The sequence below is a fragment of the Scyliorhinus canicula genome, chromosome 27 (assembly GCF_902713615.1).
Source record: "Scyliorhinus canicula chromosome 27, sScyCan1.1, whole genome shotgun sequence".
NCBI lineage: Eukaryota > Metazoa > Chordata > Chondrichthyes > Carcharhiniformes > Scyliorhinidae > Scyliorhinus > Scyliorhinus canicula.
Genome location: NC_052172.1, coordinates 23,994,623 through 24,008,705, shown reverse-complemented (window position 1 = coordinate 24,008,705; position 14,083 = coordinate 23,994,623). Strand labels below are relative to the sequence as shown.

Below are 14,083 nucleotides of genomic sequence, written 5' to 3'. Positions count from 1 at the left end.
GGCCCTGGAAAGTGCACCCCATTGAAGCCCAACTTCCAACTTATTCCAATAACCTTTTTGGACACCAAGGGCAATTTGACATGGCCAATACACCTAACCTGCACATCTCTGGACTGTGGGAGGAAACTGGAGCACCCGGAGGAAATCCACGCAGACACGGGGAGACGTGCAGGCTCCGCACAGACAGTGACCCAAGCCGGGAATCGAACCTGGGACCCTGGAACTGTGAAGCAACTGTGCTAAACACTGTGCTACCATGCTGCCCCTATATTAGTCCCATGTTAGCAGAATACACTGTATTACACAGTATAGGAATCCCTTTCTTACAAAACACAAATCATCTGATTTAACATAACCTACAAAGAACAGTGCAGCACAGGAACAGGCCCTTCGGCCCTCCAAGCCGGTGCCAATCATGTTGCCCCAATTTAAATAACACCTAACGTTGGGGATTAGCTGATGTGAGAAATATCTAAATATTATTTAAAATCTTACAATGTGTGCAATTCTACTCCATAATTTTGAGTTTTACTTTCTAAATTAACATTTACAAATGAGACTGCTTAACATGAATATTTACAAAGGAAAATTCTACATGTAAATGGTTGCGGGTCACGCTGCCGTTGCAGACCTCTGGCCTATAGGTGGCATTGTCACACAGGGTTAGGGTCTCTGACCTACTGAGCCTCTACAAGCCACAAATAATATCAATGCTCTTACAACACCTAATATTAAACTAAATAATCTGCGCAGCCCCTTAACTTTGGATCTATAACAATCTTTATTATTGTCACAAGTAGGCTTACATTAACACTGTGAAAATCCCCTAGTCGCCACATTCCGGGTACACAGAGGGAGAATTCAGAATGTCCAAATTACCTAACTAAAGCACGTCTTTTCGGACTTGTGGGAGGAAATCGGAGCACCCGGAAGAAACCCACGCAGACACGAGGAGAACGTGCAGACTCCAGACAGAGTGACATAAGCCAGGAACCGAACCCGGGTCCCTAGCACTGTGAAGCAACAGTGCTATCCACTGTGCTACCATGCCACCCATCATCTAAACTGCAATCAGCTAACTACACAAATGGTGGAACTTACACCCTTCGTCGTCTGCCGTGCTTCATTTCAAACCAGCCTGTGCAATTACAAATTAAGCCATTCATGAAGCATGTGAAAAAACAGTGATAATTAGTGGATCTGTTAGAGGGCTGGTTTAGCTCAGTGGGCTAGACAGCTGGTTTGTGGTGCAGAACAAGGCCAGCAGCGCGGGTTCAATTCTTGTACCAGCTGAGAATTCTGAATTCTCCCTCTGTGTACCCGAACAGGCGCCGGAATGTGGCGACTCGGGGCTTTTCACAGTAACTTCATTGCAGTGATAATGTGACACCAAAGGATCTTTATCTTTTTTTAAATTTTGTGTGGTGTCACTGATGGCTAGTCTGAGATATGATATTCTGTGACTAGTCCATTCTTTAAACAGCACTTTTAAATCATTCTCTGCAACAGCATTCAGGAATCCAGGCAATGAAGTGACTTAGCGATCAGTAACTCTTACAAATTTTAGACTCTAGGCTAAATATTGAAAAAAAACCCGGAAAGAAAGTCAAAAATTTATCTGCATCTATAACCGGACACAGGCTGGATACAAGTCTATTTTAGATTGATAAATAAACTGGATTAGATGAATTAGTTTAGCCAGATCTGATTAAATAAAAGAGATTCAGTTCGATTTGATAAAACCTGCCAGTGCAGACATCGCTCATCGTCACTATTCAATATCACATTAGGAGTGGACCTAATCGGACATTTTGCCTCTAATCATCACATCCCCCTGCCACAGACAAGCCTTTCCAAGACTGTAAAACATTTAATGATCGAGGGCAGGCAGTTACATCGTTCAAAAGTCACTTTGCGGTAGAATTTAAATTCTAACCCTTTGACTTATTAGCCATTGCTAGATTTGAATAAAACTGCATTTAATTTTAGACAAGAGGAAATCTTAATCCCTGACGGGTGCAGTGCCTCTGTGAACGAGTTGAGTCTTTCAGGGTGAAGCAGTTTAACTTTCTGAAGTGTGAGGATCCAGAGTCTAGAACTTTTATTTTTATTAATAAATTTAGAGTATCCAATTATTTTTTCCAATTAAGGGGCAATTTATCGTGGCCAATCTACCTATCCTGAACATCTTTGGGTTGTGGGGGTGAAACCCACGCAGACACAGGGAGAACGTGCAAACTCCACACGGACAGTGACCCAGGGCCCAGAACTGACCCAGTTTTCAGACAAAATTGGTGATCTCACCGAGTGAGATGATCAGACACCAGTGTAGGGAGTTGGAAGATGTCATGGACGTAAAGTAGAGGATGTTCTTCTGCTGTTACAGCAGATAATTATTATGCTAGCATGTGCCATAAGGAGAGTGGCCGAAATGGAAAAAACCCTCAACTTTAATGACAAAACAAAAGAACCTGCTCAGTTGATTAGTGTATGACATGCAGACTTGGGCCTACCTGAAGTGAAGGACTGGATTAAGAACGGTCGGGGTTTTGTCATCAAAAGGTTCCATGATGATGGTAAAACCTGGGTACCAAAAAGAAAGGCTGTGAGATTACAGGATTGCCAAACACAAAGTTACAGAAACGAGGAGCTGCACTATCACCCACCATATGGACCTCATCATATCTCAGTTTACCTGCTCCCTTTGCTAAGTCAGGAATTGACCTAATTCCTTTCCGCACCCTTAACTTGGAGAGAGCTGGGAATTCAGGGGTTGGCCAGACACTGTGAAGGGGCCTATTTGCTGCAGGCTGCTCTGTTAGTTTCTCTCAGCCGCCCCTCCAACATCTCCAACAGGCAACTTAGAAAGCAAGACCGACGGGAAGAGCTGGCTGCAGGAGTCATAAAGACATCAGTGTCGAAAGTAACAGAGTCTTAGAGTCATTACAGCACAGAGGGAGGCCATTCTGCCCATCGGGCCTGTGCCAGCTCTTTGTAGGGCGATCCAATTTTTGACTGGGATAATTCCCAATTATTGGCGCCTGTTCCTGATAAATCGCTTCTTCCTCAGTTTCCTCTCCAGAAAATGTTGGATATAGTTCCAGGGGTTCCTGTTCTTTCAGCTGTGTAACATTTGACAGAAATGAAAAGTCAGCACAGTGTTTGCACCCAACTGAGAAATGCAGGAAATGCTGAATCATTCAGCAGGTCAGCAGCCTCAGTGCACGGAGAGAAGTAAAGTGTTGAAATGTCACTAACCTGAAATATTAGCCCCACTAGCCACTCTTTCGAGGAGGCCTAACCCACCAAAATTGTTTCCAGAATTTGCTGTACACTGAGAAATGTACATTAGTGGAGTTTCTGTTTGGAGGCGACATGCTCCCTTTAGGAAACACATTCCACTTTTCCCAACCCTGGGGAACCTTAGTTCACGCTGGCAAGGCTCAAGGATTAGGAATATTCCATGATAACACTCAAATGTCGTCAGTCAAAACCGCTCAGCTTACTGACAGAGCATCACAGGACTTTCTGCTCGTCAACCAACCAAAACTCCGACCTTTTGGGACATTATTGTGAGGTTAGCAGAGCCCATACAACAACTGAACTAATTAAGAGTCCAGTGTAAATATCCAGCTACACATTAATCACCAGAGCTACTGGACCAACTCAATCCCAATTTCAGCCCTTCAATGCTTCATACACAATCATTGACAACACTAAATATTGAGTCTATCTGACTATGTCAGAGAGGAGAGGAACCAATATCCTAGCCTTATCCTACACATATACTGTCCAGTTGCAGTTCCTTCTACGATTGGCTATATGAGCATAGGTCAGGAGCTCAGAATCCTGCTTCGATATAAACACACTGCGAATGCAGAGTAACATTTCCTGTACAAGGATTACTACCTTTGGCGTAGGTGCTGACCAACGTCGCAAAGTTCGAGACAAGTATGATGGGCGAAAAGTTGCTGAGGTCAGCAACTTCCAGCGTCTGCAGCAACGAACGTAACCTTTCAGAGCAGAACCTGGCAGACAAAGATCAGAAAACAGCAATGACACAGGGAGCTGAAAATGCAGAGCTAAACTTCACAGTTCAAATTCCTAAACCTCCTGAAAGTGCTCGGGATAGAATGGCATCTGATCAGCAACCCTCTGAAGCAAGTCTCACAATGTGGATTGACTGTCAGAGGGACCACAATCAAGCAACAAATGGGTCAGCAGACAGCGATGGGAGTTTTGGCCGATTTCCCCTCCAGAAACAAGGAAGATTCCAGGTTCAATCCTGGGTGTCTTCACATTTAGCTAATCCTAACTGAGGTGGTAGTAGAGAGGCTGAATTGATTCTGGTCCCTCACTCCAGTTGGCGAGGTATCAGTATCTAATCCTTATTCAAAATGAATCCTGGTGTAAAGTGTTGGGCTGTTGAAATGATTCCATAATCTGTAAACACTGACTATTTGAAAGTAAAAATCAATAAAAGCGACAACGAGGCTGTCGGATTGTTGTCAAAACCAAAACTCCTTGTGGGAAGGAAACGTGCTGTCTGTATCCAGCCTAGTCTGTATGTGACTATAGTACATGTGGCTCATGCTTCACTGGCCTCCCAAATTATTCCATAAGACATTTGTATCAAAAACCTCAAAGGCATCTAGGAATGGCCAACATTCAACCTGACAACGAAACGTTTAATATCCTGAAGAATGGGCACTTGGTAACAGATGGAAGCCAGTGGCCATGGACCAGAGTTACTCAGTCCCCACCAGGATCGAAGGGGCAACAGGCAATTTGGATTCTAATACCTGAGGGGTTTGCGTTCAATGCAGACTTTATCAAAAACATCCTTCAGAAAAGAGGGCGGGTTCTCAGCTACCACGTGGTGTACCCGTAGGCGGGACTTCAGATACTCCACAAACCGCTTCATAAACCCAACAAAGTGTTCAGCAGTGCGAATGCTCCCAGGAATGGACTCTGGATTCAAAACAGAAAAAGTGATTAATTCTCAGCCACATCCTCCTGAATATCGATTTTATTTTGCGTTTTTACTGAGAATGACCAAGGTCCAAGTGAAGAGGCGGAGCAGAAGAAAGATGGACAATAGGAAGGGAGAGGCCTGTGAATGAGGTTAGTGGATGTTATGCGATGTTTGTAGATCGGAGGGGGAAAGATTCTGGATGCCGGAATGTCAACACCATTACTCTGGTGACAATGAAGCCAATGGACCAATATCAACGAGTGAAATAAAATCACATCATCGAGTTGCCAGGACACAAGCTTGTAGAGAGGGGGGAAGCGAACTGCAGGTAGATAAGGGAGCCAGATTGTGAATTACCACCACTACGCAGGGCTCTCCAGCTTACCATAGTCTGTAGAATAGTTTTATTGGAACAGTGTATAGTGCTTGTGAAAACTTTGCAATTCCTTCACCTACTGTACCTTGTAGAATTTCATCTGGCAATACAGGATTGGCTAAATAGGTATCCGTTTCTCTGGCAACGTGAGCCTCCTTCAGTCCCTCCACCAAATGTCTGTATTCTTCTTTCAGTTTGGCAGCATCCGTTTCCTTTATACTGAGGACAGAAACCAGTGTTTGTGAAGATGATTAAGATCCAGTGTTAGTGGACATTTAATATGCGAGAAGAGGTCATCTCCATTTTGTGTGAATCTAAACCCGATACGCTCAGTAATCCATACAAGAGGATTATTGGTCTGAATTTCAAGCTTTCCCTGGAACATCACACCTTGCTCAAACTCCCCTCGCAGCACTGCAGGCGACATAATAGGAGTACGGTGTGTTAGCTTTTATTGGTAGAGAAATTGAGTTTCGGAGCCATGGGGTCATGTTGCAGTTGTACAAAACCCTGGTGCGGCCGCATTTGGAGTATTGCGTGCAGTTCTGGTCGCCACATTATAGGAAGGATGTGGAAGCATTGGAAAGGGTACAGAGGAGATTTACAAGGATGTTGCCTGGTATGGAGGGAAGATCTTACGAGGAAAGGCTGAAGGCTGTTTTCGTTAGAGAGAAGAAGGTTAAGAGGTGACTCAATTGAGGCATACAAGATGATCAGAGGATTAGATAGGGTGGACATTGAGAGCCTTTATCCTCAGATGGTGATGTCCAGTACGAGGGGACATAGCTTTAAATTGAGGGGAGATAGATACAGGACAGATGTCAGAGGTAGGTTCTTTACTCAGAGAGTAGTAAGGGTGTGGAATGCCCTGCCTGCAACAGTAGTGGACTCGCCAACACTAAACGCATTCAAATGGGCATTGGATAGCCATATGGACGATAAGGGAATAGTGTAGAGGGACTTTATAGGGGTTTCACAGGGCGGCGCAACATCAAGGGCCGAAGGGCCTGTACTGCGCTGTAATGTTCTATGTTCTATGAGAGGTTGAGTAGACTGGGACTGTACTCGTTGGAATTTAGAAGGATGAGGGGGGATCTTATAGAAACATATGAAATTATGAAGGGAATAGATAGGATAGATGCGGGCAGGTTGTTTCCATTGGCAGAAAGCAGAACTAGGGGGCATAGCCTCAAAATAAGGGGAATATTTAAGACTGAGTGTAGGAGGAACTTCATCACCCAATGGGTTGTGAATCTATGGAATTCCTTGCCCAGTGAAGCAGTTGAGGCTCCTTCATTAAAGATAAATTTTTAAGATAAAGATAGATAGTTTTTTGAAGAATAAAGGGATTAAGGGTTATGGTGTTCGGGCCAGAAAGTGGAGCTGAGTCCACAAAAGATCAGCCATGAGCTCATTGAATGGTGGAGCAGGCTCGAGGGGCCAGATGGCCGACTCCTGCTCCTAGTTCTAATGTTCTTATTGACAGTATTTTATTTTTGCTGCTCCGGAGTCCGTTTCTCTGATCTGGTCTATGTCAGGTCACCTCCGCAGAACAAGAATGTACAAGTGAAACAGATTGAAAAGCTGATTTAATGACTCACTGTTGGATGGTCTTTTGTAACGTTTCGATGTTGTTCTGACATTGGTCTAACATGCGTCGGGTAATGTTCACACTCATTGAGTCAATGCACACATTGTCTGCAAAGTATTTGGAGAAATAGCAATGATAGAAATGTGCTTGTTTTCAAATGAATCAATATTTTTTTCAAAAGCACGAGAATCAGAAACCTTTATGATCGAGTCAATCAGTGAGCTGGATCTCCAGCTCTGGAACTGGAATCCAGTCAGAAGGGGGATCTCTCCATCTTTGCTGCTGAAAGAGATCTTGCTAAAATAAACCCAGGTGCCGCCTCACTCCAGACCCACAGCACAAGAATGCGTTAAATGGATCGATTTCACTCAGAGAGCCTTTTCGATGGTTGGTGTGATTAATGTGGCCCAGATTTGAACTTGGAGGTTATGGCACAAGGTTTGCGGCACGGTAGCACAGTGATTAGCACTGTTGCTTCACAAAGCCAGGGTCCCAGGTTCAATTCCAGGCTTAAATCACTGTATGTGCGGAGTCTGCACGTTCTCCCCGTGTCTGCCTGGGTTTCCTCCGGGTGCTCCGGTTTCCTCCCACAAGCCCTGAAAGACATGCTATTACGTAATTTGGACATTACTAATTCTCCTGTGTACCCGAAGAGATGCCCGAATGTGGCGACTAGGGGCTTTTCACAGTAACTTCATTGCAGTATTAATGTAAGCCTACTTGTGACAATAAAGATTATTATTATAATGCACACTGCCCCTGACCTGGCAGCACGTGACGTAGAGACTGGGTGTAATTTTACATCACTCAGGAATATACAAATGCACCTACACCATAATTCTAATATTTTTATACCCAGCTTCGATAAAGAGTCATCCAGACTCGAAACGTTAGCTCCCTTCTCTCTACACAGGTACTGTCAGACCTGCTGAGATTGTCCAGTATTTTCTGTGTTTGTTTCAGATTCCAGCATCCGTAGTAACTTTTTATACCATGTTGATGACTTCAGTATAACAACATACCGATATTGTGAGCCTCATCGAACACCACCACCGATCTTCGCGACAGCTCCTTCGAGACTAGGTCTGCAATCTTGGGGTCCAGTAAGTAGTGATAGCTGTACACAACAATGTTCGCATGCAGAATCTGACAGGAGTATCACAAAGCTGTTGCATTAGTGATGCAGAGGCAGTCAAATAGCACATGATCCAGAAAAAATATCCTTTCCTATCCTAAAGATAGTGACACCTGGTTAGGATGGGCAATAATTGAGTGGATTTTTCCACAGGGAACTGCTGGCTCTCTGGAACTTTGCCTCAGCGTCCTCGTGTATCAGTCCATGACAGGGGAACCATGGGCTGGATTCCCCAAAAATGGGTCTATGTCCCCCCCCCGCCGGCATGAAAACGCTGGCGTTTCACTCTTGACTTCCCTTACAAAAATCAAGAGTGATTCTCCCATCTGCAGGGGGCTAGCAGGCCCCCAGAGTAATTCTCACAGCTCTGGCTGCGGATACAGGCTCCCCCACGTCCAGTCGGGAGTCCGCGCCTGCGCACAGCGGTGGCCTGCGGCAGCTACGCCGTGCCCCATGGCAAACTCGGACCAACAACGACGTTGATGCTGAGATGCTGCGCGCCCGCGGATTCGAGTCGCCCCCATCGCTGCCCCAGCTGCCCATGAGTCCCCCCCCTGTGATTGATCCCCCCAGGGCGGCCACGGACTGAGTCCGCAGTCGCCACTCGAGGTTCTCCACCGGCAATACGTGGTTTGAACCACGCCATCGGGAACTTGCCCAGAGAATCGCTGGGGGGGGGGGGGGGCCTCTGTCAATGGCTCCCCAGCCGTGCCGCGTAATCCGCACGCGAGCGATTCTCCGGCGACCGGAGAATCACGGGAGCGGATTTCCGTATAAACATCGATTCTCCACTCCCACGCCAAACGCGATTTCGGCACAGGGCTGCGGAGAATCCAGCCCCCCATGTTCGAGGCGGATATTGTCCAGGCCAAAGATCCCCAAACCCACCCACACTCACACCCATGCACACAGGCGCACACAGACAGGAGCATGCACCTTCAGTCGCTTGCACACAGTCACTCACCCAGATGCAGTCACGTGTACATATACGTCTTCTGGTTGGGGTTCGGCAGATATCTTCCCATTTCCTTAACCAAGATACGGTGCAAAAAATTGCATTTCCCAATCAGCAAACTCAGAGGTTGGAGATAAACCACAAGATTTCTGTTAGTCCAGTCTGGAGCCTGTCTCAGCAGTGGGAATATGGGAAGATGAGGAACGTCAGGGTCAGGCCGAGTGACCTATGATGCTTTGCAAAGTGGACAATTACTGTGGTGCAGGACCAGGTGCGCAGCAGAGTTAATGCTTCAGATTGACGCTAATTAGGTAAAGAAAGGCTTGGAACTACTGTCATCCACCCACAGGCAAGTTGGGATTCACTTACGGAATATCTGGCCAGGAAATAGGGACACCATCCTTTCTGCTTCCCATAAACCTTCAGGTCATCCAGGTTGTAAATCCCAGCGGGGAGAGGCATTTGCTTCCCGTGGACATCAAACTCCTGTCGGAGAAAATGCACACACACACATGACAGAGCCAATGAAACACTCACAAACAATAGGAGCAGGAGGAGGCCATTCGGCCCCTCGAACCTATGCCACCATTCAATATGGTCATGGCTGATCCTCTATCCCATCTACTTCTGCACTCTCCCCATACCCCTTGATGGGTTTAGTGTCTAGAAATCTATCTATTTCCTTCTTAAATATATTCAGTAACTTGGGCCTCCGCAGCTTTCGGTGGTGGAGAATTCCCCAGGTTCCCTGCCATGTGTGTGAAGAAATTTATCCTTATCTCAGTCCTAAATGGCTGCCCCCCCCCCGCCCCCCGTATCCTCAAACTGACCCCTTGTTCCCGACCGACCCCCCGACCCCCAGCCAGAGGGCTCATCGTCCCTGTATCTATGTAGATTGACATTTCCCAAACTATCATTGGAATAATACTCTGCCATTCTATTTTTCCTGCTAAACTGGATAACGTCACACTTATCCACGCTAAACTGCATCTGCCATGAATTTGTCTATTTGCCCACCCATCAACTTGTCTAAACTGGTCCTTGCCACTCACATCTCCACCTAGTTTTGTTTCATCAGCAAACTTGGAAATATTGCTGTTGGCTCCCTCGTCCAAATCATTGATGCATATTGTGAATAGCCGGGCTCCAAGTACAAATCCCTGCGGTATCCCACTAGTAACTGCCTGCCACTCCGGAAAAGACCCATTTGTTCCTCCCCCCGTTTCCTGCCTGCTAACCAATTCTCAATCCATGCCAATATATCACCTCCAATTCCATGTGCTTTACTTTTTAAAAAAATTCATTTACGCGATGTGGGAGTTACTGGCTGTGCCAGTATTTATTGCCCATCCCAACTTACCCTTCAGAAAGTGGCGGTGAGCTGCCTTCTTGAACTGCTGCAGTCCCTGAGGTGTAGGTACACCCATTGTGCTGTTAGGGAGGGAGTTCCTTGATTTTGACCCAGCGACAGTGAAGGAACGGTGATATATTTCACAGTCAGGGTTGTGAGTGACTTGGAGGGGAACCTCCAGGTGGTGGGGTTCCCAGGTATCTGCTGCCCTTGTCCTTCTAGATGGTAGTGGTCGTGGGTTTGGAAGGCGAGTTCCTGCCGTGCCTATTGTAGACGGTACACACGGCTGCTACACTGTGTTAGAGGTGGAGGAGTGAATGTTTGTGGATGGGGTGCCAATCAAGCGGGGCTGCTTTGTCCTGGATGGTGTTGAGCTTCTCGAGTGTTGTTGGAGCTGCGCTCATCCAGGCAAGCGGAGAGTATTCCATCACACTCCTGACCTTTGCACACTAACCTCTGGTGTGGTACCAAGTGAGTGATATCGGCTATTTGGAGGCGAGAGCTTGGCAAGGTCAAATCAAAAAATAACTTAGCAAATGTCAAGCTCGGGTTTTAAAACAACTATGGATTGTAGATAGGAGGTAAAATTGAGGCAGAGGAGAAGGAATTGGAGAGGGGGAGAAGGGAGGTGGAAGAGGTTGGGTGGCGGAGGTTGTCACAAGATAGAAGAGGGAAAGGGCTGAATATAGTAGAAGGCATGGGAGGCAGCACCTTCCAAACCTACGACCTCCCATCACCGAGAAGGTCAAGGGCAGCAGATGCACAGGGACACCCCCACCTGCTCAAGCCCAATCATTTCTGGTCTTGCCAGAAATGCCCACGTCCCAGGTACGAATATAAAAGTGAACCTAGAGGGAGGGGAGAGAGATAGTGAGAGGGGGAACAGTGGGAGGATGAGGTGAGAATGGGAGGAGGAGGACTGGAGGGGAGCGGGGAGCAGGAGAGCTTTCTCCATGCTAGGAAAGAATGATTTTCAAGTTAGAGAGAGTGAGACAATAGAGGACGCAAGGAGCAGGTACTGAAGGCTGACCTCAGCTCTCAGGTCACACAAAACATGCTCACAGAAGCAAGGGCCCAGTCTGCTTGTGCAAGAATGTCCACACTGCGGAAACCAAGCTTGACAACCGCATAATGGAACCAACGGTGAAGAACTCGACTCGTCAGTTTCTCGGCAGGGATTTTGATTGAAAATGTATAAATCTTAGCTGCTGTTATGTACCTCATAGAATTGGCAGACAGGGATGTCGGGATTGCTCGAGTGCTGCATTCTGATGTGTGATGCAGTCAGGGTGCGACATTTGCCATCAACTTCCTTCCCAAACCGCTGAGCACTGACCTTCAAACAACAAAAACAAATCAAATCAACATAATAACCATTCTCCACAAAGAAAACGCAGTAAACGTGCATCCCCTCAGGACACCGCAAGTATGTTTCTCAGCCAAATAACTTCAAAGTTAAGCTACACTTGTGCAAACAACTCAACTGCAGAAAGCAAGATGCCACAAACAGTAAAATTAAATGCGTCGCAGTTGATTTGGCAGCAGTGGTTAGAATCACGGAAAGGTTACAGCACAGACCACCCTGCCGATGCTGGCTCCTGCAAGAGTAATGCAGCTGGTTTCAGTCCCTGCCATTTAGCCCATGGACATGCATTTCTTTTCTCTTCTGATGGTGATCCAATGTGCTTTTCAAAGCCATGAGTGAAGCTGCTCCACCACACTCTCCGACACGGCATTACAGATTCACACTCTCCGACACGGCATTACAGATCCACACTCTCCGACACTGCATTACAGATTCACACTCTCCGACACGGCATTACAGATCCACACTCTCCGACACTGCATTACAGATCCACACTCGCCGACACTGCATTACAGATCCACACTCTCCGACACTGCATTACAGATCCGCACTCTCCGACACTTCATTACAGATCCACACTCCCCGACACTGCATTACAGATCCACACTCTCCAACACTGCATTACAGATCCACACTGCATTACAGATCCACACTGCATTACAGATCCACACTGCATTACAGATCCACACTGCATTACAGATCCACACTCTCCGACACTGCATTACAGATCCACACTCTCCAACACTGCATTACAGATCCGCACTCTCTGGCACTGCATTACTGATCCACACTCCCCAACACTGCATTACTGATCCGCACTCTCCGACACTGCATTACAGATCCGCACTCTCCGACACTGCATTACAGATCCGCACTCTCCGACACTGCATTACAGATCCACACTCCCCAGCACTGCATTACAGATCCACACTCTCCAGCACTGCATTACAGATCCACACTCCCCAGCACTGCATTACAGATCCACACTCTCCAGCACTGCATTACAGATCCACACTCTCCGACACTGCATTACAGATCCGCACTCTCTGGCACTGCATTACAGATCCACACTCCCCAGCACTGCATTACAGATCCACACTCTCCGACACTGTATTACAGATCCGCACTCTCTGGCACTGCATTACTGATCCACACTCTCCGACACTGCATTACAGATCCACACTGTCCGGCACTGCATTACAGATCCACACTCTCTGGCACTGCAGTACTGATCCGCACTCTCCGACACTGCATTACACATCCAGACTTCCCGGCACTGCATTACAGATCCACACTCTCCGACACTGTATTACAGATCCGCACTCTCTGGCACTGCATTACTGATCCACACTCTCCGACACTGCATTACAGATCCGCACTCTCTGGCACTGCATTACTGATCCACACTCTCCGACACTGCATTACAGATCCACACTGTCCGGCACTGCATTACAGATCCACACTCTCTGACACTGCATTACAGATCCACACTCCCCAGCACTACATTACAGATCCGCACTCTCCGGCACGGCATTACAGATGCACACTCCCCAGCACTACATTACAGATCCACACTCTCCGGCACTACATTACAGATCCACACTCTCCGACACTGCATTACAGATCCGCACTCTCCGACACTGCATTACAGATCCACACTCTCCGACACTGCATTACAGATCCACACTCTCCGACACTGCATTACAGATCCACACTCTCCGACACTGCATTACAGATCCACACTCTCCGACACTGCATTACAGATCCACACTCCCCGACACTGCATTACAGATCCACACTCTCCGACACTGCATTACAGATCCACACTCTCCGACACTGCATTACAGATCCACACTCTCCGACACTGCATTACAGATCCACACTCTCCGACACTGCATTACAGATCCACACTGTCCGGCACTGCATTACAGATCCACACTCCCCGACACTGCATTACAGATGAACACTCTCCGACACTGCATTACAGATCCACACTCTCCGACACTGCATTACAGATCCGCACTCCCCGACACTGCATTACAGATCCGCACTCCCCGACACTGCATTACAGATGAACACTCTCCGACACTGCATTACAGATCCGCACTCTCCGACACTGCATTACAGATCCACACTCTCCGACACTGCATTACAGATCCGCACTCTGTGACGCTGCATTACAGATCCACACTCTCCGACACTGCATTACAGATCCACACTCCCCAACACTGCATTACAGATCCACACTCTCCGACACTGCATTACAGATCCACACTCTCCGACACTGCATTACAGATCCACACTCTCCGACACTTCATTACAGATCCACACTCC

General features: G+C 47.1%; 1 protein-coding gene across 1 annotated transcript in view; it reads right to left on the bottom strand.

The window, feature by feature from the left end:
- Positions 1-11,806, bottom strand: part of ercc2 (excision repair cross-complementation group 2) — a 29,185-nt gene extending 17,379 nt beyond the window's left edge. The window contains exons 1-8 of the mRNA XM_038786089.1: positions 11,603-11,806; positions 9,402-9,518; positions 7,965-8,088; positions 6,953-7,049; positions 5,437-5,570; positions 4,803-4,971; positions 3,910-4,028; positions 2,514-2,583 (exon numbers count right to left, since the gene is read on the bottom strand). Of these exons, the coding sequence (XP_038642017.1) occupies positions 2,514-2,583; positions 3,910-4,028; positions 4,803-4,971; positions 5,437-5,570; positions 6,953-7,049; positions 7,965-8,088; positions 9,402-9,518; positions 11,603-11,791 (1,019 nt within the window). The 5' untranslated portion in view covers positions 11,792-11,806. The remainder of the gene's footprint in view (positions 1-2,513; positions 2,584-3,909; positions 4,029-4,802; positions 4,972-5,436; positions 5,571-6,952; positions 7,050-7,964; positions 8,089-9,401; positions 9,519-11,602) is intronic.
- Between the last annotated feature and the right edge of the window lie 2,277 nt (positions 11,807-14,083).